General features: G+C 32.0%; 1 protein-coding gene across 11 annotated transcripts in view; it reads left to right on the forward strand.

The window, feature by feature from the left end:
- Nucleotides 1-26,362, forward strand: part of MSH4 (mutS homolog 4) — a 191,634-nt gene that overhangs the window by 30,038 nt on the left and 135,234 nt on the right. For 9 of the 11 annotated variants that reach the window (XR_001594978.2, XR_004955332.1, XR_004955335.1 and 6 more), the window contains exons 5-12: nt 1,140-1,312; nt 4,046-4,113; nt 17,214-17,288; nt 19,748-19,812; nt 20,888-21,057; nt 22,802-22,938; nt 24,203-24,309; nt 25,406-25,530. Coding sequence is in view for 4 of the 11 variants with exons in the window: in XM_016129596.2 (XP_015985082.2) it covers nt 1,140-1,312; nt 4,046-4,113; nt 17,214-17,288; nt 19,748-19,812; nt 20,888-21,057; nt 22,802-22,938; nt 24,203-24,309; nt 25,406-25,530 (920 nt within the window). In the remaining 7 variants the exon portion in view is untranslated. The remainder of the gene's footprint in view (nt 1-1,139; nt 1,313-4,045; nt 4,114-17,213; nt 17,289-19,747; nt 19,813-20,887; nt 21,058-22,801; nt 22,939-24,202; nt 24,310-25,405; nt 25,531-26,362) is intronic. The other 2 variants (XM_016129597.2, XM_016129595.2) reach the window with 2 other exon arrangements.

Raw genomic sequence — 26,362 nt, forward strand, 5'->3', positions numbered from 1 at the left:
TTTTTCATTGTAACATGTGCCTAATAATAGCGTCTTTCTTATATCATGGCTGTTAGAATTAACTAAGTTAATATACATATATAAAGTGCTTAGAACAATGCCTGGTACATACTGTGTTAATATATATTAGCTATTCTCACCATCGACTTCTTTGCAATGGGTCTTAACAGATCCATCTTTCTCAGCCAATCTAACTGAAGCAACCCACTTGGTCATTCTTTGTACATCCCTGTTTGTTTGTTTGTTTGTTTTTTTAAATAGTTTCTGTACCTGCAATTATTTTCTTTCTCTTTCACTTGTAATCTTCTAACTTCTTAAATTAGAACAAAGCAATTATATTAAATACTCATTTTTTATCAACGTAAAAGTTCTCTCAAGGATAAATTGTTATTTATTATTTGGCTTTCATATATATATATATATATATATATATATATATATATATATATATTTTCTTCCCCTCTTTAATTCCCCCACCCCCCACTTCCATCCCTGACTCATGGATATTGCCATTTCCCCTTAAGAACTGGATCTCTGAAGGAAGGGCATCTCCTCCCACATGCTTGCGGCGTGCACATGGGGCCTGGTGCCCTGGACATACTTGGGGAGCCTGGCACACCCGGGGCCTGACGCATCCAAGTATGGTCCATGGCTCTACCTGGGGCATGAACCCAAGACCTTCTGCATGTAAAGCAGATGTCCTAACCACTGCACTATGGAGCCGCCCTGCTTTCATATTGTTTTTACACAGGAAAAATTTTTATATCTGTATTATATCAATTATTATTGATCTTTCGCTATTATTGATGGAATGCCATGGACTAGAACATTTTATATTAGTCTGGATCTTGTACATGACCTATGAAAAAAATTGTGAAGTATAAGAAAATGCTATTGATACTTGTTAATCAAAGTGTCATTCTTTGACTGACAGCATACTTGGAGGCTTACTCAAAATGTAGATTCAGGCTTTATCCTAGACTTACTGAATCAGAATACCCCCATTACTTGTGTGCACATTAAAGTTTGAGAATCACTACTGTAGATTATAGTATTATTTAACTATGAAGTAAATGGCAATTTCCTTGAATTTTTCCTTTGTATATTTAGTGAAATTTTTTTGACTTGTGTTTTTAAAGGAATAATCACACTCTCTTTGGTATTCTAAATTATACTAAGACTCCTGGAGGGAGCAGAAGACTTCGTTCTAATATATTAGAACCTCTAGTTGATATTGAAACCATTAATATGAGATTAGATTGTGTTCAAGAACTACTTCAAGATGAGGAACTCTTTTTTGGACTTCAGTCAGGTAAATGAATATCATCTAATTTAATAAATACAGACTATTAGAAAAAAATGTGTTGTCTTCTTATAAATCAGATTAAGGCCCACCCTAATGACTTTATCTTAACTTGATTATATCTGCAAAGATCCAGTTTCCAAATAAGGTCACATTTACAGGCCCTGGGGTTGAGGACTTCAAAATACCTTATTGGGGAATGCAATCCAACCCATAACATGAGGTAAGAGAATGCCCTTGACACCTGGCTATTTGTTCACTGGCATGGCAGTGCAATTTTTTTTCTTAAACCTGTAGGTGGAAAGACAATTTATATGCATTGTTCTTAGTCCAACTACTGGTTTCTAGCAGGTTGGTCTGCTTTCCATACCCCCATTCTCCATCCACCCCTCCTGGTGTTCTGGTAGTGGAGACTGAAGTGGCATTTGAAAATCGAGAAGGCATTTACAGCCTGAACAGTTTTTCCTGATTCCAATTCCAAATACCTTTTAATTAGTATAATTCCTTGAAAATTCTGGCATTATATTAACTGTGACTTTGCATTTTCAGTGTTGAATACAGGCACTTTTTTTGTATATTCCAGAATATTTTGTGAGACTTTATGAAAGGTAAAAAGGGGCCATTTTTAACTGGTAACCCTTTTCTTGTTCACAGAAGCATTTTGTTTACCTACCTTTACCTGGCATTCTGTGTAGTACATAAGTGCCAAGAATCGTAAAAGTCATTTAATCATGTAATGTTAATCAAGTCCAACCATTTCTATGTTTTCTGTATTTCGACAGTTTATAATTTACCTTAGTATTTAAAAAGTAGAGGAGCAGAAATACAGCAGGGTGGGAAAGTAACTTTTATAGTTTATTAAAATGAGAATCCAAACCCCATTTAAAAAAAAAAAACTCAGTACCTACTTTATTGTAGGCAATTCATAGGTGTTAGGGATAAAAAGATGAGAAAGATTCAGCTGTACGTTTATGTCCTCAAGGATCTTACATTTATGTTAGGGAAACATAACTAAGTATGCCATGGTGTGGTAAATGTGTTAGTAATTGAGTATTTATGGGAACACAGAGGGAAGTGGGATAAGGATAGAATTCAGGTAGAAGTCACAGATAATATTTCAGCTCTGTCTTAAGGGAATGAGTAGGATTTTGACAAAAGGAGAATCATAGAAATGATATTCAAGAAAAAGGGAACATACCTATATAAAGTACGTTGATGCACATAGGGTTAACAAAAATATATTTTAGATGTGAGAAGGATAAAGATCAGATGTAAGTGCCATTGGCTATGATGTTGAAGAGTCATTACTTTTTAGGGTATACTTATTTTTTCTGGGAACTTGGGAAACCTAGAGTTAACATAAGCTTCTACAGTTACACTTATTTGATATAAAACAGCTTGCTGCATTTAAGGCATGAACAATAGTTATTTATAACTTAAAACTTTGAAGAATGGCAGGAAATGAACATTGGGGCTAGCTTATGAAGAGCTTTTATATAATGTTAATAAATTTGTATTTTATCCTGCAGGAAATAGGGAACTGACAATTCTAAACCCTGAGAGTAATATCAAATTCTTCTGAAACATTCTGGTTGTTAGATTTGAGGAAGGAAGAAGGAAGAGACCGAAAAAGAGAAAGATTAAAGTGAAGGTTTTAAGAGAGTCTGACATTATAATCACATGTAAAATGTCATAATAGTATTGTGCCATATGGAACAGTATAACAGTAGTACACTCAGCCTACTTATTCTAATTGTTAAAACAGTTTTAAGAAAATTTACTGTAGTAGCTGCAGATTAATTAGAAAAGGGCACAATTTTAGAGGTAGGCAAACAGAAAACTATCAGAAGATACTTAGCAGTTTCAACAGGAAGCAAGTGACATAAAACAGTTTTTTTAAGGGAAACAAGTCATATCACTTTATGTAGAGTATCAGTAAGTCTACACAAAAACTTTTGAGGTCACGTGTTACAGTAATAATAATAACCATGAGTCATTAAGAAATAGTTAGTGTAGTTTACTATATTTTAAGTATGGGAAAAGAGTGCATTCTTAAAAGACCTGCATGTAAAATGGTTAAAGTAAAACAAACAAACAAACAAACGAACAAAAAACCCGAGGATATTTAAAAGGGATAGGTTATAATTATCAATTTACTTTTATAGAATACTTTAAACTGGAAATGAGTTAAGAAGAGTAAAATAACAGCTCTGCTATGTGCAAGGTACTTTACACATATTATCTCACCTAATCCTCAACAATCCTAGGAGGTAGATGTCATTGTCCACATGTAAAAAGATGAAGACAACTAAAGTTCAGAGAGCTTATATAACTTCTAAGAGGTTACATGGTTAGTGGTTGAACTATACTTTTAACCTAATTTTTTAAGGATCAGGAATGAAAGTCAAAGATCAAAAATGTGGGAAGAAAATTATGACAAGCAACATCTAAAAGCCAGAGAAGTAGTTTCAAGAAGGAAAGAGTGATCAGCAGTGTCAAATTTTGAAGACGGATTGTGAATAATCAAAAGTAAAAATAAAATAAAATAAAATAAAATTAGGATTTATTGCTTTATTCCTGGCACATGTAAGATAGATAAAGACAATTAAAACAAGTAATATTTATATGTAGAAGTGTTCTATTTTATTATTTGAGGATATTTTACATAATCTATGTTTTTAAACTGTAAGAGTTTATTTTTTATTCTAACAAAGTTTTAAATGCTTATATTTTTTGTTTCAGTTATATCAAGATTTCTTGATACAGAGCAGCTTCTTTCTGTTTTAATCCAAATTCCAAAGCAAGACACGGTATGTTTATGTATAGATTATATGTTATATTATTATACATTGTGTGATATAATTTGTCTTAATGTGATGTAACAATTGAAAAATATAAAAATGTTTTGGTAAAGTACTTCATTATTATTTAATATCTAGATTTTTAGTGCCCTTTGAAAGCAAAATTTTCCCCCATGTACTATCCTCTATGTTAAATTTTTCTTTGTTGAAGAATTGGCATATTTTTATTAATCAAATATTTACTTAAAGAGTTTATGTATAATTTTCAAAAAACTTAGATTATAATAGCATTTACTTAATAAATAACTAGATAAAAATTATGTTAGATCCAAAGATTATAGGTGCTTCTTAAAAGTAATCTTTATGTGAAGTTTGATTAGTCTTCAAATATGCTTAACCTTTAAGAATGAAACATCATCTTTGGGTATTTTTCAAATTTAAATATTTAGTGCTTATAGGCACATCTTTCAAAGAAAGTAATAGATGATTTTCATTCTCCTGTTTAAGATGAATTGAAAAAAATTTAATGAAATCATATATAATTTTGCTCATATGCTTAGAAAGGAAAGAAGTCCTTGTACATCAGTAAATTTTGACTTAAGATTGGATTACTTTGGAAATCCATTGAAGGCTAATCTATGTTTGGCAAGTCTTTCCATAATGTAGTGATAACACTCTTAAGGTTCATTTAAAATATAAACATCATTAGATAGAAAAGTTTTGTCTGTTGGGCAGGCACAGAACTGGAAGTTTTTTTTAATTATCGAAACCCTTGTAATTCAATATGTATAAATGGGAGGTAATCTAAAACAACTGATGTCTGGAACAAAATTGGTTTCATAAGATAAATATGGAAGTATTCCCTTATCTTCAGTTTTCTGGTAGAGTTTATATAGATCTGGTACTATTTCTTATATAGTCGAGAGAATTCACAAATAAAGTCATATAAGCTGGAATTTTCTTTGTGGGAAGGTTTTTCACTATAAGTTCCACTTCTTAAATTGATATGATGCTATTCAGGTTACCTGTTTCTTCTGAATGAGCTTTGACAGATTGCACCTTTCAAAAAATTTGCCATTTCACCTAACCTGTCAAATTTATTGGCATGATATTGTTCATAATAATTTTCTTATTACCCTTTTTATATCTGTAAAGTTTGCAGTGATGTACTTCTCTCATTCTTGATATTGGTAACTTGAATATTCTCTCTTTTTTTCTTAGTCCGGCTAGTGGTTATAAATTTTATTGCTCTTCTCAAGAAACCAGCTTTTGCTTTCATTGATTTCCCTTTAATTTCCTGTTCTCCATCTAATTATCATTTTTATTTCCTTCTGCTTATTCTGTGCTTAGTTTGCTTTTTTTTTTTTTTGAGGTTATGAAGGTAGAAGCTGAGGTAATTAATTTGAGACTTTTTTCTTTTCTAATATAGACGTTTAGTACTATAAATTTCCCTCCGAGTAATGCTTTTGCTATATTTCACAATATTTGATGTTGCATTTTTTTAAATTCAAAAAGTTAAAGATGCGTGCTAATTTCCTTTTTGATTTCTTTAACATATTAGTTATTTAGAATTGGGTTATTAGTTTCCAGTATTTGAGAACTTTCAAGGTATCTTTCTGTTATTAATTTCTAATTTAATTTCATAGTGGTCAGAGAACATATATGATATGGATCCTTTTAATTTTATTGACACTTGTTTTTATAGTCCAGAATATGATCTGTCTCGGTAAATGTTCCACATGTACTTGAAAACAACGTGTATTTTGCTGTTGTTGGATATAATATTCTATAAATGTCAGTTCAAGTCGATAGTGTGTGTTCTTTGAGTCTTCTGTATCCTTATTGGTTTTTTGGTCTATTTGTTCTATCAATTTGTGAGAGAGAGGTGTTGATATCTTCAGCTATAATTGTAGAAGTATCCATTTTTCCTTCAGTTTTTGTCAAAGTTCTGTTATTAGGTACATAAACATTCAAGATTGCTATGTGCTCTCGATGAATTGACCCCTTTATCATTATAAAATGACTCTCTTTTCCTAGTAATATTTTTTCTCCAAAATCTCTTGTGTAATAATATTAATATAGCCACTCCAGCTTTCTTTTGATAAGTGTTAGCATGGTCTGTCTTTACTATTCTTATGCTTTTAATTTATTTGAGTCTTTTATATTTAATGTGGATTTCTGTAGTCAACACATATTTGGGTCTTGCTGTTTTGTGTATAATTGGAGAATATCTTACCTTTAATTGGGATGTTTATTCCAGTTACATTTAATATTATTGATACTTTTCCATTTAAATTTGCCATTCTAGTACTTTTTTCCCCTATTTATCTCATCTATTTTCTCCTTTTCTTTTTTTCTGTCTTCTTTTATATTAATTATTTTGTTTATGATTTCATCTTATGTCCTTTGTTGATTTATTAGATAGGATTCATTGTTTTGTTATCTTAATGGTTGCTTTAGGGTTTATAGAATACATCTTTAGCCAAATTCAGTCTACCTTCAAATGATATTATATCATTCCACATAATAGTATAAGAACCTCACAATAATGACAACAAAAGAAAAAATAAACTAGTGGGACTACACCAAACTAAAAAGCTTCTGCACAGAAAAAGAAATAATCAACAAAAAGAAAAGTCAACTACAGAATTGGAGGAAATATTTGCAAGTCATATATCTGATATGGAGTTAATGCTCAAAATATATGAAGAATTATACAACTCAACAGCAAAAATCAATCAGATTAAAAAATTGACAGAGAAACTGAATAGATGTTTTTCCAAAGAAGACATACAGATGGATAACAGGTACTTATAAAGACATTCAGCATCAGTCATCATCAGAGACATGCAAATCAAAACCACAGTAAGATAGCATCTCAAACTTGTTAGTATGGCTCTTCGCTACCAAAAAGGCAAATGATGGCAAGTATTGGCAAGAATGGGAGGAAAGGGAACCCTTATGAATTGTTGGTAGAAATGTAAATTAGTGCAGTCACTGTAGAAAACAGTGTGGAGATGCCTCCAAAAATTAAAAATAGAACTAACATATGACCCAGCGATCCTACTTATGGGTATATATCCAATTTAATGTAAATAGAATTGCGAAGAAATATCTGTAGTCTTATGTTCATTGCAGCATTATTTACAATAGCCAATATATAGAAACAACTGAAGTGTGTCAGTGGACGAATAGATAAAGAAGATGTAGGAAAATACATATATGAATATTTTACAGCCATGAGAAAGATGGAAATCTGCCATTTACAATAACGTGGATGGACCTTGAGGGTATTATGCCAAAAGAAATAAGTCAGAAGAAGAAGACAAATACTGCATGGTATCATTTATATGTGAAAAAAAAAAAAAAAGTACAAACTCATAGAAACAGAGTGGAAAAGTGGTTGCTAAGGGATGAGTGGGTGGGGGAAATAGGGAGAGGTTGGTGAAAGGGTATAAACTTTCAACTATAACATGAATAAGATCTGAAGATCCAGCATAAAACATGGTGGCTATAGTTAGTAACACTATATTGTAAAATTAAAATTTACTAAGAGAGAACTTAATTAAGTATTCTTACCAAAAATGTAAATATTTGTACTTTAAGTATATTACAATTTTATATGTCAATTATACCTCAATAAAGCAAAAAATAAATTCTGAAGGAAAATTGTTTCATGACCTAGACACTTGAAAATATCAGGTCTGTTATTTTTCTGCAATTTGCGTTTGATGTTTTCTTGTCATTAGATTCAGGTAACTTTTGCAGGAATATCACAGAAGTGAGGCTGTGTTCTTCTCATTGCATCTTATCAGATGACACATGGTTTTAAATATCTCATTATGATGATATTAACTTTGTCCACTTGACTGAGGTGGTATCCACCAGGCTTCTCCACTGTAAAATTTTTATTTTCTCTATGTAACTAATAACTATTCTGTGCGGAGGTACTTTGAAACCATGTAAATATCCTGTTCCTTATCAAACTTTAAATTTACTTAGTCTCTGTGGACTCATGTTTTCATATTTTATTCAATTGCTTATAATCCTTTACTATCAATATTTATTTTTATTCTCAAATTGTCTTAGATTTGACCAATGCAAGCCTCATTTAATTTGGTCTCTGTTTCCTTTGGAAAGGCACCATCTTGCTTTGAGCACTTCATTATCTTCTGGCTCAAGAAAATGAACCAGTCTTGTACATTCCCTGCTCCAGCCTTAGAAACAGCTGTTTCTCCCAGGAGTCCTGGTTCATTTTGGTGGGGTATGGTATTTAGAAATGAAGTTCTGGCTACTACGTATACTCTTTGATATTGGGGTATCACTGCTCTCAAGGCTAGAAAATAAGTATGGAAATGAATACATGCATAAATATATGTACATTTACTTCTATGTTTTTGTATCCATCTATACAATTGAAAACAATGAGTTCACATCAGTGCTTCCAATTTCAATCCAATATCCCAGGGTTTATACTAGTTTTTTCCCTTTCTGTGATTATAACTCCTTTCTCTGACAATGACAAACCTCACCCCCATTATCCTTATATATGAACATATTTGACCCATCTTTCTGTATATGACCAACCTCTGACTACTCCCACTCTCTTCTTATGCAGTTGCCATCCTCACTCATCCAGTGCTTCAGTACTCCCTGCCAAACCACCCTCCTATGCAGAAATCTTTCTAACCTTTCTCAAGCTCTGATACCCTGCATTAAACTGCCCTCCTATAGAGACTTTCCTTAGCCTGCTTGAATACCAAAACCTATGCCAAGCTGCCCCCTCTTGCCTTGCTTGGATACCTTCCTGACCTTGTTCAGGCTGATGTACTCTGTACTGGGCAGTCCTCCAGTATGGTGCTCTCCTTGTCCTCTTGCGCTGTGCCACCTCTTTATCCTTACCCTTTTCTGGCTTTGCTTCCCCTATACTAGGGGTGCTCTGATTTTCCTACTTGGACCCTGACAACTAATATTAAATTACAGTGTTCATATTAAAATAAAGTTATTTCTTAGTACATATGGAGGGTTCTTCAATTTACTTTTGGATGTGTTCTTGCTAGCATGTGTTGCTAACCTTTTTTTACTTCGTATTTGTTTAGCAGTGTTTTTGGAGGCATGACCTATTTTAGGATTTTCAGAGATTTAAAAATGAATGATCAATAAGGAATATAAACACACAAAGCACTATAGCTAGTCTTTATGACCTTTTGCCAAATGCCAGTGTTTCGAATATTTTCAAACGAGAAATAAATAACTTAAGGAACAGTTTAACTTACGAGTGATATGTTTTACACAGAAAAACGCAATGGAGGAACAGGAAATGGCTACTCTATACTGGTAGTTAGTATGTGTATTAATTTCCTAGGGCTGCTGAAACAAAATACTGCATATTGTGTGACCTAAAACAACAGGTATTTATTATCTCATTCTGGAGGCTAGAACTCTAAAATCAAGATATTGGCAGGGATGTGCTCTAAGACCTGTAGGAAAATCCTTTCTCTCTCTCTCTCTATCTCTCTCTCTCTCTCTTTTTTAAATTTTGGTAGTTTGTTTGCAATCTTTGGTGTTCCTTGGCTTGCTGCTGCATAACTTCAGTCTTTTCCTTCCTTGTCACACGGTGGCCTCCCTGTATGTCTGTGTCTTCACATGATTTTTTTTTATATAACACCAGCCATATTTAATGAGGACCCCACCCTACTACAATATGACATCATTTTAATTAATTACCTCTGCAATGGCCCTGTTTCCAAATATGATCATATTTTGAGGTACTAAGTGTTTAGACTTCAACATAGCTTTTTGAGGGGACGCATATCAACAGTATCTAAGAAAAGATTTTGTTTCAATTTTATTATAGGAAAGAATTAATCATCAGATTATACCTGAGAGCAGTCTCCTTGTTTTCAGTTTATGTAATTTATAGTATTACACGGTCACACAGCTTAATAGCTTGGTGTACTAGCTATAGGAATTAGTAACATACATATGTTTGCATTAGACCATTTCTAGTTATATTAAGGGAATATCTGTTTGGCCAGCTAGCTTTTTGAGAAATATATGTGATTAGCCAGTCAGCTTCTGTAATCAGTTTGGCAATGAGATTTTAGAAGAGTCCTCTGGGCGAGTTTTAGGGTAATTCCATAAATTGAGAATCTGGAATCTTTTTCCTGTCTAGAAAAGGCAATCTATAACAAGCTCCATAGGTTTTTAAGGGTAAGTGTTATGTTTCATTCTTTTTAGTTTTAAGGAAACTTAAGCAGTATATTGACTTCCTACATGATACATGAATTTCAACATTCCTTATAGTACTTCTCAGTTGATGTTTTCTTAAACATCTGGAGATATATTCTAAATGAGGCTTTTTTCTTCATTTAATATAAGTACATATCTTTAAACACAGTATTTACTAAATTAGTTCATACCTGTGCTGATTAAATTGCATGATTTACAAAAACTTATGAATGAACTAAATGTTCTGTGGGCTGAATTATATGCTTATCTTAAACTTCTGAATGAATTAAATGCTCTCTGAAAATTTTCAGTGTGGAATTGGTTGCCTAAGATAAATTCTTATTTTTTTCCCCTTACGACTGTTGATTTTACAAAATGCAGTTTTCTAATTACAAATATTTACTGAGAATAATGCTTAAATTTCTTATTTGAATTATTAGCCCAAATGTCTTCCTTCTATAGAATATTTATGACCCTACTATTTAATGTGTTATATTAAGAATGTTTATATTTTTCATTATAAAAGTCCAAAATTCTTTCTCCAACATTTGAAAATGTTGATATTAAGCAAAATTTTTCAAGTTTTTACTCAACTTTCTTTGCTTTACTTTGAGTAACTCAGACTGCCATTTAGAATATTTGTAATACGTGGCTCCTTTTTTCATTCATTCATCAAATGATTTATTTTACCAAGCAGCAAAAATGCTAGAGATATTACAAAAAGTAAGTTTCTAAGCCAAAGGAATTTATAAACGAATATTAGATTAGGTTAAAAAAATAAAAACAGTTATGGCATAGTATTATCAAGGGCTATAAGAGATCTGATATTCTACCCTGTTTGTAAGCCAACAGGTTAGCCTGACACAGTTTCCTGTATGCTGAGATCTGAGACTCCTGGATCAGAGAGAAAGAACGTTAGCACTCATTGCAATAGCAGTAATCAGAGTATCAGCATTTTTTCACTGGTTTCACAAGCTCCATTTCTTCTAGGGTGATGTGAAAAGGTCCAGGTGATTGACACTTAACCATGCATGATATTGCAAAAGAGAATGCTGAGCTTAGGGAGTTTCAATCTTGTCTAATGGGAAGTAAGTATACCTCCTGCTGTTCTGAAAGAAGACACCATTTTTATCTTCCAAGACTATAAGCAAAACTGCCCCTTGCTCTAGAAGGATGCACTATATCTTTCAAGGTTATTCACTATACTAACATCCTTGAAAAGGCTGTCCAGAACAAAGACGGCCAGGGCCTCTGCTCACAAGATATGTAGAAATGTAAAAGGCCGGTAGAGAAATGTCTCCCAATTCTTCATGGAGATACCCTCTCTTTTGCTGGCTTTGAAGAAGCAAACTGTAAAGAGACTCTATAATTTTTGTATTGCTGTATAACAAATTACCACAGTATATATTGCTGTATAAAAATTGCCATAGCAGTTTAAAACTACACATATTTATTAGCTTATAGTTTCTATGAGTCAGAAGTGTATGCACATCTTAGTTTGGTCCTGTGCTTAGAGTCTCACAAGCTACAATTAAAGTGTTATCCAAGGCTGGATTCTCATTTGGAGTGTTCAGCTAGGGAAGGATTTTCCTCTCTGTTTATTTAGTTTCTTGCATCTGTAGGATTCATAGCGGTTTACTTCTTCAAAGCTAGCAAGGTAGGGAAAGGTTGGAGATGGAAAGAAAAATTGAGAGACAATTACCAGTGATGTAAGAGATTAAGAGTGTGCTTGTATGCTTGTAATAAGACAGCTTCTCTATAGCAGGATTTCTCAACCTTGGCATTACTGACATTTGGGGCGGGATAATTCTTTTGCTGCCCTGTGCATTGTAGGATGCTTAGTAACATCCTTGGTATCTACCCACTAGACTCCAGTAGTGTCTCTCCAATTTTAACGATGAAAATTTCTTCAGGCATTACAAATGTCCCGGGATGGGCCAAAATTTTCTCCCAGTCTGTTGTACAGACTAATGGATAGGAGTTAAGTGATCGTTTACATGTCTTCAGGGTAAAACAATTTCTTTATAAAACTTCATATTTCTATCAGAGTCATCTGGAGTCTTGGAATTTTTTCTGTTTCTGTCAGGCCCATCTCCCTACCAACTTTTACTTAAAATGTTTTGTGTGAACCATCAGGAATAATCTCTTCTTGACCCTATACCTGTTCATGTAAATCACCACAAGAAGCCTAGTAGTACTCCTAAATTATTCCTCATATGTCTCTGTACATCAGTTTTCTGTCTTTATTTAACCCTTATCCATCCTATGATACCCTTTCATTTTCCCCACTTGCACTCAAAGCTGGTTATGGGCAAAATCTCTTTTATTCTTTACCTTGTTTCTCAAACTGAAACTTTTATCTTCTGTTTTGCAGACTTCTTAAGTTATAGTTCTTCTCTTTACATTCTTCCTACTGTAGAGTTTAAAGATGTGTATCCTTGCCACTCAGATCATTCTCCCTAAAAATCACCAGTTTGACTCGAATATTGTCAGAGGGCCCTTAAGACTGTCCAGCAGTCATTCTATATTGTCCTTGTCCATTTGCTTATTCATGCTCTGAAAAACTATTTCAGTTCATTTTCTCTCTCCTTCAACTTTCAGCTCTTCTTTGGGAATGATTTGAGATCTGTTTCCTCTAACTTTTGGGTATACAGCTAGACTATGTTTCTCAGACTCCTTCCCAGAAGAAGTGACTAAATTTTGTCTATTGGAACATGAGTAGAAGTGATAAATGCCACTGAGGCCTTATCCATAGAGAATTCGCTGCTTCTTCCTCTTCTAGATAGATGCAAAGGATCCAGCAGAGGAATGATGAGGCCACGAGATAGAAGGAACATGGGTCTTTAAATGACACTTGTTAAAGGTTGCCCTTCTATATAATCAGAGCCACATTGGACTTTGTGTGAAAAAAAAAAAAGATATTGTTATTAAATCTTTGAGATTAGGGGAGGAAGGGTTATGTTATAGGAATTGGTGTTATTTACTTTAATACCAGTTCCTTCCCCTGCACCATTCTTAGCTGATGATTACCTCACTTCCTTCTTCACTGAGAAGAGTGAAGAGATCAGAAGAGAACTTCTATAAGCTCCTTTGACTGCATTTATTAACACTTAGCATATATTGTGTCTTCTGTCATTACTATGGATAAACTGCCTATATGTCCTCCTGCCTAAAGCTACCCTTTTACTTATGTTTTAAATTCCATGACTTATTACCTCTTCATGAAACAGTATTTCGGAATTTTTCCTGTCTTGTGTCTTTCATTTTCCCCCATTTTCACTTGTTTGTTTTTTCCCATCAGCATACACACATGCGCTTATGACATTAAAATAAAAAAATTTTTTCACTTTATTTTACTTTCTCTTTTACTTCTTTCCTATTTCTTTTTCTCTTTACAGCAACATTCCTTGAATTACCTGTAATTGATACCTCTAATTACTCTCCTTTTCTCTCCTAAACCCATTGCAATCTGGACTTGACCCTCATTTCTCTTATACGAAAATTGCTTTTGTCAAAGGCCACTGATGAGCTCCACATTGCTAAGGCCAGTGGTTAATGGCAGTACTCATCATATTTTATTGAGCAGCAAAATTTGACACAGTTGAACACATTCTTTTCCTTGAAGTAATTTCTTAATTTGTCTTTCAGTAGAATAACCTTTCCTTTTCTTTCTACCTTTCTGTATATTACCATTTTTAGACCTATTTAAAAAGTAGTGAGAAACATACATACAGTAAACTCCACAAAAACAGAAATGCACTCACTGTTCATTGACTTATCGGAAACCACTTTGTAGTAATAACTTTCTTGTTTTCTTTATAATTTAATTTTACTTGTTCTTTTAAAAATGTTACACATGAAGAATTATTCAGTTTGTGTTTTTTTTACATCTGAATCCTTTTAGTTAATATTATGTTTGTGGAATTTAATCATATTGTTGCATGTAGCTGTGGCTCAGTTATTTCGATTGCGTTATAATATTCTATTGTATTAATATGCCATTATTCATTTCACTGTTGTTTGACTTCTGAGTTGTTGACAGTTTTTGGCAATTACAAATAATGCAGGTGAGCAATCTTACACCTATTTCTTAATTTATTTGAGTATACATTTTTATTTGGTATATGTGAAATTTCTGAGTCATGGAGTATGCATATTTTTAACTTCAGTAGGTAATAACAAAATGTTTGCCAAAATGTTTTTTGCAGTTATTGTATCAATTTATATTCTCATCGGCAGTCTGAAAATTTTCATCGTTCTTCCTCAAAACTTGATATTGTCAGGTTAAAAATTTCAGCCATAATGGTTGATAAATAATGATATCTCATTATGGTTTTAATTTGCATTTTTCTGTTAATGTGGATAAACATCCTTTCATATAGGCAGAGACTATTCGAATACCTTCTTTTGTAAAAGTTGTTCAAGGCTCTTGCCCATTTTTCTTTTGGGTCGTTTATCTTCTTTTGTGATTTGTAGAGCTTTTTATATTTTAGATATGAGCCCTTTATTTTAGAGCTTTTTATATTATATTTATTGTAGAGCTTTTTATATTTTAGATATGAGCCCTGTGTGTTGCAAATATCTTTTCCCACTTTGTAGTTTGCTTTTTCACTTAATATTGTGGAGTGATGCTGTTGCCATCCACATCCCCTTGGCATTCACTTTTGTATAAGGAAGACTTCGTATTACAAGCAGCTGAAAAGCTCACTGCCCGAAGACTTTCTCTGGCCACAAGAGAGACTACAATTGTTGCTCTGGCAAAAGATCTTAACAAATACTGAATAGGAGTAGATGACTAAACATCCCACTTTTTCTTACCTGTGGAGATAGCTTCTGAAGCTTACTCTATGCTATCTCTGACAGGTCTCCAGCAAGACTGAGCCATAGCACTATATAGTAGTAACCAGATCATCAATGTAACCTATATTGCTATCCTTCCCTGTCCTTCTTCATTCCCCACTCCCTTGCCTGTACTTACTAGAATTACTTTTGAAATAAATTATTTGCCTTCAAATTCTAGTTTCTCAAAGTTGGCTTTTGGAGAACCAGTCCTGGCTAAGTGGATTTTTTGATGAATGGAAGTTCTTAATTTAAATGTGGTATAGTTTATGTTTTTTCCTTTGTAGTTAGTGTTTGTTGTGTCCTGCTTAAAAAGTCTTACCTACCCCAATATTTTGATTGAACCCATGGATTTTAATTAATGGAAGTGACCGAGTGATGACATGAAGAGGCTAATGCCATTAAAAGAAGATTTTTATTACTTGCAGTTCCCAAGAGGAGGGGACATGCCACATAGGGTCACATGGAAAAGTACTAGGGTTGGTCAGGAATCAAAAGGAGTTAACAGAGAACATTGCAAAAGCTTGTATTATTACAATTGTGGGAAGTTGTTAGGTGGAAACGTCCCTATTGAGGAGGAAGCAAAACAGAGATGTTGGGGTTTGTGGTTGGAGGGCTTGTAATATTATTTTTGCATGCTCACAAAAGCCCAACCATGGGAGAGATGTGAACAACTTTGGCCATTAGTTTGTCTCTGTGATTAATGGATGCCAAGTCATTAATTATGACATTTATAAAAACTGGTTAGAACACTCAAGGTAACGAAGATTTTTTTTTATTTCAGATATTTTATTGTTTTAATTTTGATATTTAGATATACAGTCCACCTGGAATTGATTTTTGTGTGTGGTGTGAGGAAGGGACCATGTTTCATTTTTTTCTCTTGTAGATTCATAATTATATTGGCACCATATATGGAAAAAGACTGTTTTCCCCCACTGTTGTGCTATTAACCTTTGTCATAAATCAAGTACTTATACGTAATTGGGTCTATTTCTAGATTCAATTCTGTTCCATCAGTCTCTCTGTCCTTGTTCCAATATCACAGTTTTTTAGTTATTCTAGCTGTATTACAAATTGATATTTGTTAGAGTTAGTCTTTCCACCTTCTTATACAAGGGTAGTTTGGCTATTTTTGGAAGTCGTTCTCCTTTGATAATAGTGATGATAGCTCTATTCTGTTGGTGAATGTTATTTATTTTAATCTTCCAGTTTCAGAGATTTATTATAAAAGAGTATAAGATAACTTGTTATAGGACTAAAAACTTTCATTTCGGTACTTCTTCTAAATTGACCCCTATGGTCATAGAACAGTTCAGGTATTGTGTGTGCAATGGAGATAAAAGTCAAGAGACTTAAAAAAGAAACAGTGCCATATCAATTACTATTATGTCTTAATAGTAATATCCTAAAACTTCTTGCCAGTGTTGGTAAAGTAGTCCAACCACAGAACATCTTCATTTCCCCAGGTTTAGTACAATTGCTTAGCTTTAGAGATAGTACTACAATTTAATTTATAAAAAGTTTATTTATAAAATTTAGTGGCGATGTTGCTTTATTTTTTTAAACTGTAATTAATTTGGACTACTGGAATTATGAAAATTGTTTTGCTTGCCACAAACATGAACCAATAAGGGACATTGGTATTGTTCTATAATTATCTGGTAGGTTTAGAGTCCGCTTTTCAAATATCACCTATCCACAAATGCTCTTTGCGCCTTTTTCAATTAATTCTAGTCTCTTTAGTGCTGCTCAGGATTGAATTGTATCTCCTATTGCTACTATGGGTTAAGGTATACCTAAGTGGCTGAAATAGAAGTGAAAGTTGGATACAATGAAGTAAACTCTTTTCATTGTCAGGAGATTAGTGCACTAGTGTTACGATGGGCCACTAATTTATAAACAATGTTTAGGCTGGTATCCTGGCTAGGTCGATATATAAAAATATATGGAACATGATAAGTGTAAAATGTTTAAGAGGAAAACCAACTTTTGTATTAAATATTTATGGTGTCTACATTGGATTTTTATGTTAATAGGTTAATGTGGCTGAGTCAAAGATAACAAATTTAATATACCTAAAACATACCTTGGAACTTGTGGATCCTCTAAAGGTAATTTATATGTGTGTGTATTATACAAAATATGTCTAGCATCAGTTTTTAAAAACTTTTTGTTTTGAAAAAATTTCAAACTTAGATTTGCAAGAATAGTATAATAATTCCCATATTCTCTCTCTTTACATGCAAAGCTTTCACACACATATTATTATCCTTACTATTATTCTTACTGAACCATTTGAGAATAAGCTGTAGTACCTAAATACTAAAGCATATATCTTCTAAGAACAAGGATATTCTCTTATGTAACCACAATATAATTAATAAAATTCATGGTATTTAGGATATTTCATACTCTTATATAATGTATAGCCCATATTCAGCTTTTAAAATTATTCTAATAATGTTATTTATGGATTCGTTTTTTCCTGATATAGGGTCTAGTCCAGGACTATGCATTATATTTAATGTCATGTTTCTTTTTACTCCTTTAGACTGAAAAGTTTCTCAGCTTTTCTTTGTTTCTCATGATGTCGACATTTCTAAGAGTAAGGTTCAGTTATTATATAGGATATTCTTCAGTTTGTGTGATTGTTTCCTCATGGTCAAATTCAGTTAATGCCTATTTGGCCGTAATACTGTATTAGCAATGTTGTATCTTATGATATCATTTCCTTGTGCTTGGTGATAATAACTTTGATCAGTTTCTTTTCTTTAAAGATGTAAGTAATCTATGGAAAGATGCTTTGAGACTATAAATATCCTGTTTCTCATTAAATTTTCATTGATTTAGTATTCATTGGCAAGTATTACCTGGAGTAACAGTTACTCTGATGGTCACAAAATGGCAATTTTCTCATCAACTGCTAAGTACTATCCTGTACAAATTTTTAAAATTAAAGTGACATAAAACTGCTTTTTGTCAAAAGAAAAAATACTGAAAAATGTGGAATAATTTTTATAGCATTTATTCAAATATATATATATATATAGTATGTACATATATACTATACACACACACACACACAAAATAAAAGCAATTTGGCAAAGATTTCAAAAGTATTGTCATCTTTCTTAGAATGAAAGAATTGTAGTAAAAAATCTCCTCCCTAAATTAATAGAGTTGATGAAACACAAATTTCAAACTTTGATATATCAAAGGCAATGTAAAAGCCAAAGAAATTTAGAAAAAATTTATAGCAAATAACAGACAAAATATTGATTTTTGTCATCATGACTCATGTAATTTCCTACAAAAATACTGGAATGCCAGTGGAAATAAGGAAATGACCCCCAGATGGAAATCAAAGTGGTTAATAAAGAGTACAAAAAATGCTTAACCTCACTATCAGTCAAAGAAATAAAAATTAACACCAAAGAAGCAAAGATTTTCTTTTTTATCTACCAAAGAAGCAAAGATTTTCTTTTCTTTAATGGATGTAACTTACTGCTAATGAGAGAACAGTGAAGCAGACAACTTCATAGACAGCTGGTAGGAATACAAGTTGTACATACTTTACAGAATGTTTCAAAACATATATTTTTTATCCTGTAATACCACTTCTAGAAATTTGTCTGAAAGAACTATTAAGAAATGTCAACCAAGATTTATGCCCAGTGACGATCATTGCAACATTATTTATATCAGTGAGAAATTATAAGTAGCATAGAACTCCAATAATTAGGGAAAGAGACTATTTGCTTCCCACATAGTGGAATACATGAGAGGAATTATTTAAAATATTTGCTATAAAAAGTTTCTAATGCTCATGATATAGTAAGTGAGGTGAGGGAGAAAAGGAGCATGTGATGATATAAAATTTTTATTTAAGTGACAGGAAATATACCATAATATTTAGAGTGTTTATCTTCGGAAGGGTGATAGAATTATGAGTGATTTAAATATTTTTTATGCTTTCATGAATTTTCTAGTTTTTATCAATGTGTAAATATTTTTTTTATTCAGAAGCAAAAAATATTATTGCCATTGCCTCTTAGCAAACTAAAAAATCAGTTTAACTATGTTTCTCCTCTCTTCTGTTTCTTCAGTGACCACTTGAAGTTTCCATTAAGCAAAATAAAACCCCTACTTTTACCATGTAAGAATAAAGAAATTGCTCTATATTTTTAATATACAAAACACTTTTTAGTTTAATGTAAATATAACCCAAATTTTGTAATTATATGTAGAGTACTGCTAATGTACAATAAAAGTTGCTTAAGTACCTACTTCTAATAAGTAGTTATGTTAACAATTAGTTGGGAGACAAGAAAAATAAGAGGCATAATAGTGAAGCATTGGAGTCCACTTACTAGCCCTGTGCTTTTTATCTGGTAAATGGGAAAAATATCATCTGTCCTCACCTATATAAAATATGCTATTTGTATGTAAATGAGAAGATGAAGAAAAAAACACTTGGTAAGCTGTAAAGTATTAAACAATTGTAAAATGCTATGTTTGAATAATGTCATGATTTATTATCATTAACTATCTTTATTTTATTCTTTAATAGATTGCTTTGAAGAACTGTAACACACCTTTATTAAGAGCTTACTATGGATCCTTGGAAGATAATAGGTCTTTGTCACTCAACTGTTAATAAAATATCAGATTATTCCTTTCTTCTTGATTGTAACTGATTTTAAGGACACTAATTATTTACTGTAAACCAATTGATTGAGCTTTGGTTAATAGAATCTTTAAAATATTCATCAAATTCTAACTATACATTTCATCTTATAAATAACAATAAATAGTATAATAGCACATTAAGTGTTTGTGTTAATGGACAGTTAGAATAGCATTAAAAATTGAAATCAGACACAGTTAAAAATTTTCTCTTTAGCTGTTCTCCATGGAAAGACTTGCAAATATAAAAAATATTTTTTTTCTTTTTTTTAATCATGAAGGGGCTAATATAATACACAAAAAATAGTAGACACGAATACTCAGTAAGATTACAGGTTAGGTTTAATGTTTTTTTAAAGTAGCACCTTGGTTCTTGACCAAAAAGACTTGTGGCACTTAACAACGGTTATTTCATTGATTCAAGATTCACATCTTGTGTAAGGCCACCAATTGAGGTTAATAACAAAACCTAATTAATCACACATGAAATACAGAACAGAATAAAACAACAGGTTAGGAAAACAGATATTACCAGACTTCCGGTTTGCATGATCACTGCACTTAATTACTGTTATACTGCCTCACAATATGTCTTTAGTTTCCCTTGCTCAGTTGAATGCAAGGACCATATATTAATCCTTTGAATCCCTGCATCTAATACAATGATTGATAAATCATATAAATAAATGTTTATTGAGTCAATGAGCATGAAGTCAAAAATTTTGTAACTGTTGTTCAGGGTGTATTTTATACTCATGGGCACAGTCAGCATGTATAATTTGGGAGATCTTCTTATTAGCAGTTGTAGAATTGTTTTAGGAAACTATTCCTGACCAACAAAATAGTTTAAAATTAACATAGTCACAATTCTAACTTATGTAAATTTAAATATATATATTGCTTGTTAATTTTCAAAATAAGTTTTAATAATTTAAAAAATATTATTTGCTATCATTAACTGGGACTCAAAGTATTAATTAAAATAACAATTTGACTTATTGCCTATGATGATTTTATTTTTTAGGTTTGGAATCATACTTGAAAAGATTAAAACAGTAATTAATGATGATGTAAGATACATGAAAGGATGCCTGAACATGAGGACTCAGAAGTGCTATGCAGTGAGGTCTAATATAAATGAATTTCTTGACATAGCTAGAAGAACATATACAGAGATTGTAGATGACATAGCAGGTGATTTAATTAATTGAGCATATTTTTCTGTTTTTTTTTTTTTTTAGAAATGAACTTTTTAAGGATATGCTATACTCTTGCTCGTGATAAATCAGCATGCATACTTTTAATTTATTTCTTGTTATCAAATATATAAGGTTAACACACACTATTGTTTAAGGAACCTTTTTTTAAAGATCTTAAAGTGTTATAATATCCCTATTTTTTCTTCAGTTAAATATAGAGTTAGCTTTTATACAGCATTGTATATAAACTACATGAAAATGTTGGTTATCGGTACTAAATGATTTCAGTGGAGGGAGAGATATGTTTCTATAGAAGAAGTAGCATTTGAGTGAGGATAGTAATTCATTTACTATTTATTGAGCTCCTAGTAAACATAGACACTATTCTGGATATAGAGAAAACATACTGATAAGACAAAGTCCTTGTCCTCATGGAGCTTATGTTATAATAGAGGAGACAAACGATAAAGAAAAAGATACACACACACACATACACACAAATATGTGTGTATATATTTATTAACATTGATATATGTCAATTACATATTCATATAATTTTACATGGATATAAGACATGAAAAAAAATCTAGTAGGTTAGAGGGGTAAGATAGTGACTCGGTGTTGAAGCATAGGGGATAGTAATGTTTTTATTAGATAGAATAGCCTAAAAAGGAATTCTGCCCTCTGGCAGTGGTACAGACTGAAGCACAAAGGCATCAGGAAACCTCAAGAGATAGTAGGAAATTTGTTAGGTTTGAAAAGGGTATTCTCTTACAGATATATTAAGAGATATGATGAAAAATGTAGCCTAGGGACCAGAATTTAGTCTTTGAAGGCCAGGAGTTTGGATTTTTCCCCCAAGGAAAATGAAGAGACACAGATGTTTTTGCTTAGTGAAGTCAAATGGATCAAGAAGATATGTTGAATGAATTTGAGTGGAGCAGTGGAGACAGGGAGACAATTTTAAACTATTACAAGTTACCATTATTTACAGTGAGAGCTATGTATAAGAGAGGAAAAAAATTCAAAGGTTGAAGGAAAAATTGGTGAGTTAATAATTGAGTAGATATGGCCATGGCAAAGGGAAATATAGTCATTGGTGCTAATTGGGATTTCTCACCTGAGAATGATGGTACCACTAAGAAAAGAAGGAGAATTGTAGAAGGGACCTGTTTTGAGAATAAAGATGTTAATTTTCTCAAGTAATGTTCAAAGCATTAACTGTTATCATGTTAAAATATATATTTATAACTCTATAGTGAGTTTGAAGTTCATAGGGAGATTTGGGTTTTTTAGGAATTTTATTTGATGACTCACCAATTCCCCTTTTGGAATACATTGTAAAATATGTTTTGTAGAAGGAATTTCTCATCATGAATTAATGATTGCAATAATTTGTGTTTGCTCTCTTCCTTTTCAAAACTGTGGAATGAAAAACAAATCAAAATGAATACTCCTAATATAGAGAGTATAAAATAGTCTTGGTTTTATTTTTTATTTACATTTTTACAGTTTCTTTTACTTCCAAAATATCTCTAAAAATGGCTATCTTTGCACTGTAATTTTTTTCTTAAAAGAATAACTTAACCACATTATTATAGACATTGAAAAATCTTTAGAGTTTAAAAGTATAATGCCTTCCCATTTGCATATAAAGAAAATATGATATTTTTAAATAGAAAATTTAACTTTTTCATTAAAATTTCTTTGTTTTTATTTTTTTTGTTTCTGATCACTAGGAATGATAGCACAGCTTGCAGAAAAATATAGTCTTCCGTTAAGGACAAGTTTTAGCTCTGCTCGAGGATTTTTTATCCAGATGACTGTAGATTGTACAGCCCTACCCAATGATCAACTGCCTTCAGAGTTTGTCAAGGTACACTCTAGAGTTACGTTAGGAAATTATTGTTTCTGATTTTACAGAATTATATTTACATATTTTCAGGTACTTTTTGAGTTTTACGTAACAAATTTCTGAATGTTCTGTGTATTGCTGCTTCTAATTATCTACCTTATCTACCCACCTACTAACTATACTAATCTAAGAGTGATTTAGAAACTTTTTTTTTTTTTAAAGGCATGTCAAACACAGTGCTTCCTACAGTTCTAGGAACTTGGTATGGGTGAAAAAGGAAAATCAACCATATGATTTTACTCATAGGTGGGATATAAAAATGAAAGCAATAAGCAAAAACTCATAAACACAGACATCAGTTTAGTAGTTACCACAGGGAAGAGAGGGGGAAATAAATATGGTTAAAAGGAGTCAAATATATAGTGAAGGAATATTTGTCTTTGAGTAACGAACACAATGCAACATACAGATAATGTATTATTGAATTGTACACTTGAAACCTATATAATTTTATTAACCAATGTCACCCCAATAAATTTAATTAAAAAAAGAGAAAAATGAAGAAAGTCCAAAAGGTACTTTTGATCACAAAAAGTCAGAAAATACTGTACCATCTCATTTTATGTGGTTCTCCAATACACATTTGCCTATTAAAGGTTTAAAAGTCCTGAAGTAGATAAGTCTACTTTCATTTTTCTAAATCTAATATCGCCAAACTTTTGGACCAGGGGAATATTTTTTCTATATACATATTACCTGCTCCACAATATACCAGTTTGGGAAAGTCTTACCCTCTCTAATCTTGGTTTCTCTGCTCCCAGGGGGTCCCTTTTAACAAAAACCATTTAAATTTCAAGGTTTCAAAATATATACTGTATTACCAAGTAATGTGGAATGGATGAAGTAAAGAATGGGTTGAGACTTAGTAATGGGATTAAAGATTGAGTGAGGTTCAGATACAGGACAAGGGCTAAATGGGTCAGAGGTGGAGTGAGGATTACTAATACGTATCCCACATATTACTTGGTCATAAGATTTCTGCATGGCTCTTTTAAGACCTGTAAAAACACTCACGTCAGATGGACTAAGTTAAAAAATCCTGCTTTAACTTTAGAAGTGATCTTCCTTTTCTCATTCACAAACATTATTTGGAATTTCTCTGTGAAGTATAGCTAAAAGATTAAAGTGATTAAGCTAAATGCCTATATTTTTATTGTTCAAAATATGTATGTTTTATTTAATAGGAGTATACATTTATCTTGACATTTGTTCTTTAATTTCCTAGCAGATTTCTAAAGTGAAAAATTCTTACAGCTTTACATCAGCAGATTTAATTAAAATGAATGAAAGATGCCAAGAGTCTTTGAGAGAAATCTATCAAATGACTTATATGTAAGAGCATTTGATATTTTTTAATATTGTGTTAAATTGGTTTAATTTGAGACACTATAATAAATTACATTAATTGACTTTTTGTCTGATTGCAAAAAAAAAAAATGTAACATTGTGAGTGTTAGCAAAGAAAGAACATTTCCTGGATAAACAGTAAAACTTTTAAAGGCTGTCATTATGGTTGGGATTAGTGACCTGCACAGAAGATTTATGGCAAATCTAGTTGCAAAGTAACCCCATTACTACTGGTACTTCTGTGGTATGCATGCCATGTAATGTAGAGCTTGGCACATCATGGGCTTATTTTAGACTTCATTCAGTTTACTCTTTTCCTATGGTATGTAAGCCCTGAACTTCTCATGCCTTAATACTTATACAGCAACATCACAATGATGCCAGTCTCTTCCTGTACATGAAACAGTAGCAATACAGCTAGAAATAAGAAATAGAACATTCGGAATTGGCAAGCTGAGATGATAAAGAGAAATTTTGGGCTTCCAAAATAATTTCAAGGACTAGACCACAGAGATTATAATACAGTAGATTTTGGGAACATATTTTTCCTTGTAAGGGAAAAATTTTTATATTTATATTACAGTTGTGAGAACTCTGCCGCATGAAAGCGTAAGTAGTGGTTAGAATATGTGTGTATGTCAGAGAGAGGGAGAAGGACAGAGAGGGGGAGAAGGAGGAGCCAGAATATGGGTGAGAGAAAACACATGATACCTTTTATGTTGAATTTAACATGCAAAACACAAACTTATTAGCAGATGCACAGTGAGGGCTTTATTTAACCTATATAAAATATTTTCATTAATAAAAATTTATTGTTAATAGTTAATAAAAGCAGTCATTTTAGAAATATGGTATTAACATACCAGAAGGTGGATTCTTTCCTACTAAGTAGTTCTGATCTTGAGTATGAGCTTCAATTTCCTCATCTCTACAATGAGACAATAGGACAATAAATTTTATCTTTAATGTACAACTCAAATATGAATGTTACTTTGCTCAGGCGATGAATTTAATATTGTTTTACAATTACGTTATTTGTCTCTCTTTAAAAAGTATTGTTTTACCAAACATGTGCTTTCAGGATAGTATGCAAACTGCTTAGTGAGATTTATGAACATATTCATTGTTTATATAAACTATCTGACACTGTGTCGATGCTGGATATGCTACTGTCATTTGCTCACGCCTGCACTCTTTCTGACTATGGTAAGTTACTTTCTTTGGAATAAAGATATTGCATGCTAAAATTTTTATTCCAGTCAAGCAATGTTATATAACAATTATGAATGTTTTATATTTTTTACCTGAAATATAGTCCCTTGCGTATTGTCCTAGACTGAGACTTGAAATAGAGAAAGTGTAATTGCCCTCAAATTTTCTTTCAAGAGTTAGAAAATTATTTCCTAAGAAATTGACAAATCAGAAAGAAAAAAAGAAACTAAGAATTTTTAAAGGTTTCTAAAACAAGGCCCAGCTGTCTCCTTGGTGAAAATGACCATGATCCAAATTTATAAAGTTCCAATCTGAAGACACGCTAGGAGCAGTGCGACTAATACTAATAAGCACAAGAGAAATCGATCTCCAAAGTGAACACTTTCTAATGTAGCTCCTTAGATGTGAGCATCATCAAATCAGGAATTACATTATTTATTTTCGTATACCAAGTATACAGACAAGCCTTGAATATAAATGTTAATACTTTTTTAATGTTAAATGAATACTTCAAGTTTGCCCTTTGAAATTTTTTATTCATCTTATTGATTATAACCTTACTCTAGTATGCAGATTTACAGAACTAATATGTGATAATTAAGGTTGAATAATTATGGACTTAATAACATTAATAACACTAAAAATTTCTAGTTAAAATTAGCAGTAATAGTTCCAAAATATTGTGTTAATGTTTTATAATGGGAAATATAAATAATTTTTCATATTTCATATTTACTAATTTCTTATGGAAATGTTAACTTTTTCAATTGGGATTTTATAGACTCAGACTTTTCAATCTTTTATATCTCCTTTGAGGTCACAAATT

Source organism: Rousettus aegyptiacus, unplaced genomic scaffold, assembly GCF_014176215.1.
Source record: "Rousettus aegyptiacus isolate mRouAeg1 unplaced genomic scaffold, mRouAeg1.p scaffold_m13_p_1, whole genome shotgun sequence".
Classification (NCBI taxonomy): domain Eukaryota; kingdom Metazoa; phylum Chordata; class Mammalia; order Chiroptera; family Pteropodidae; genus Rousettus; species Rousettus aegyptiacus.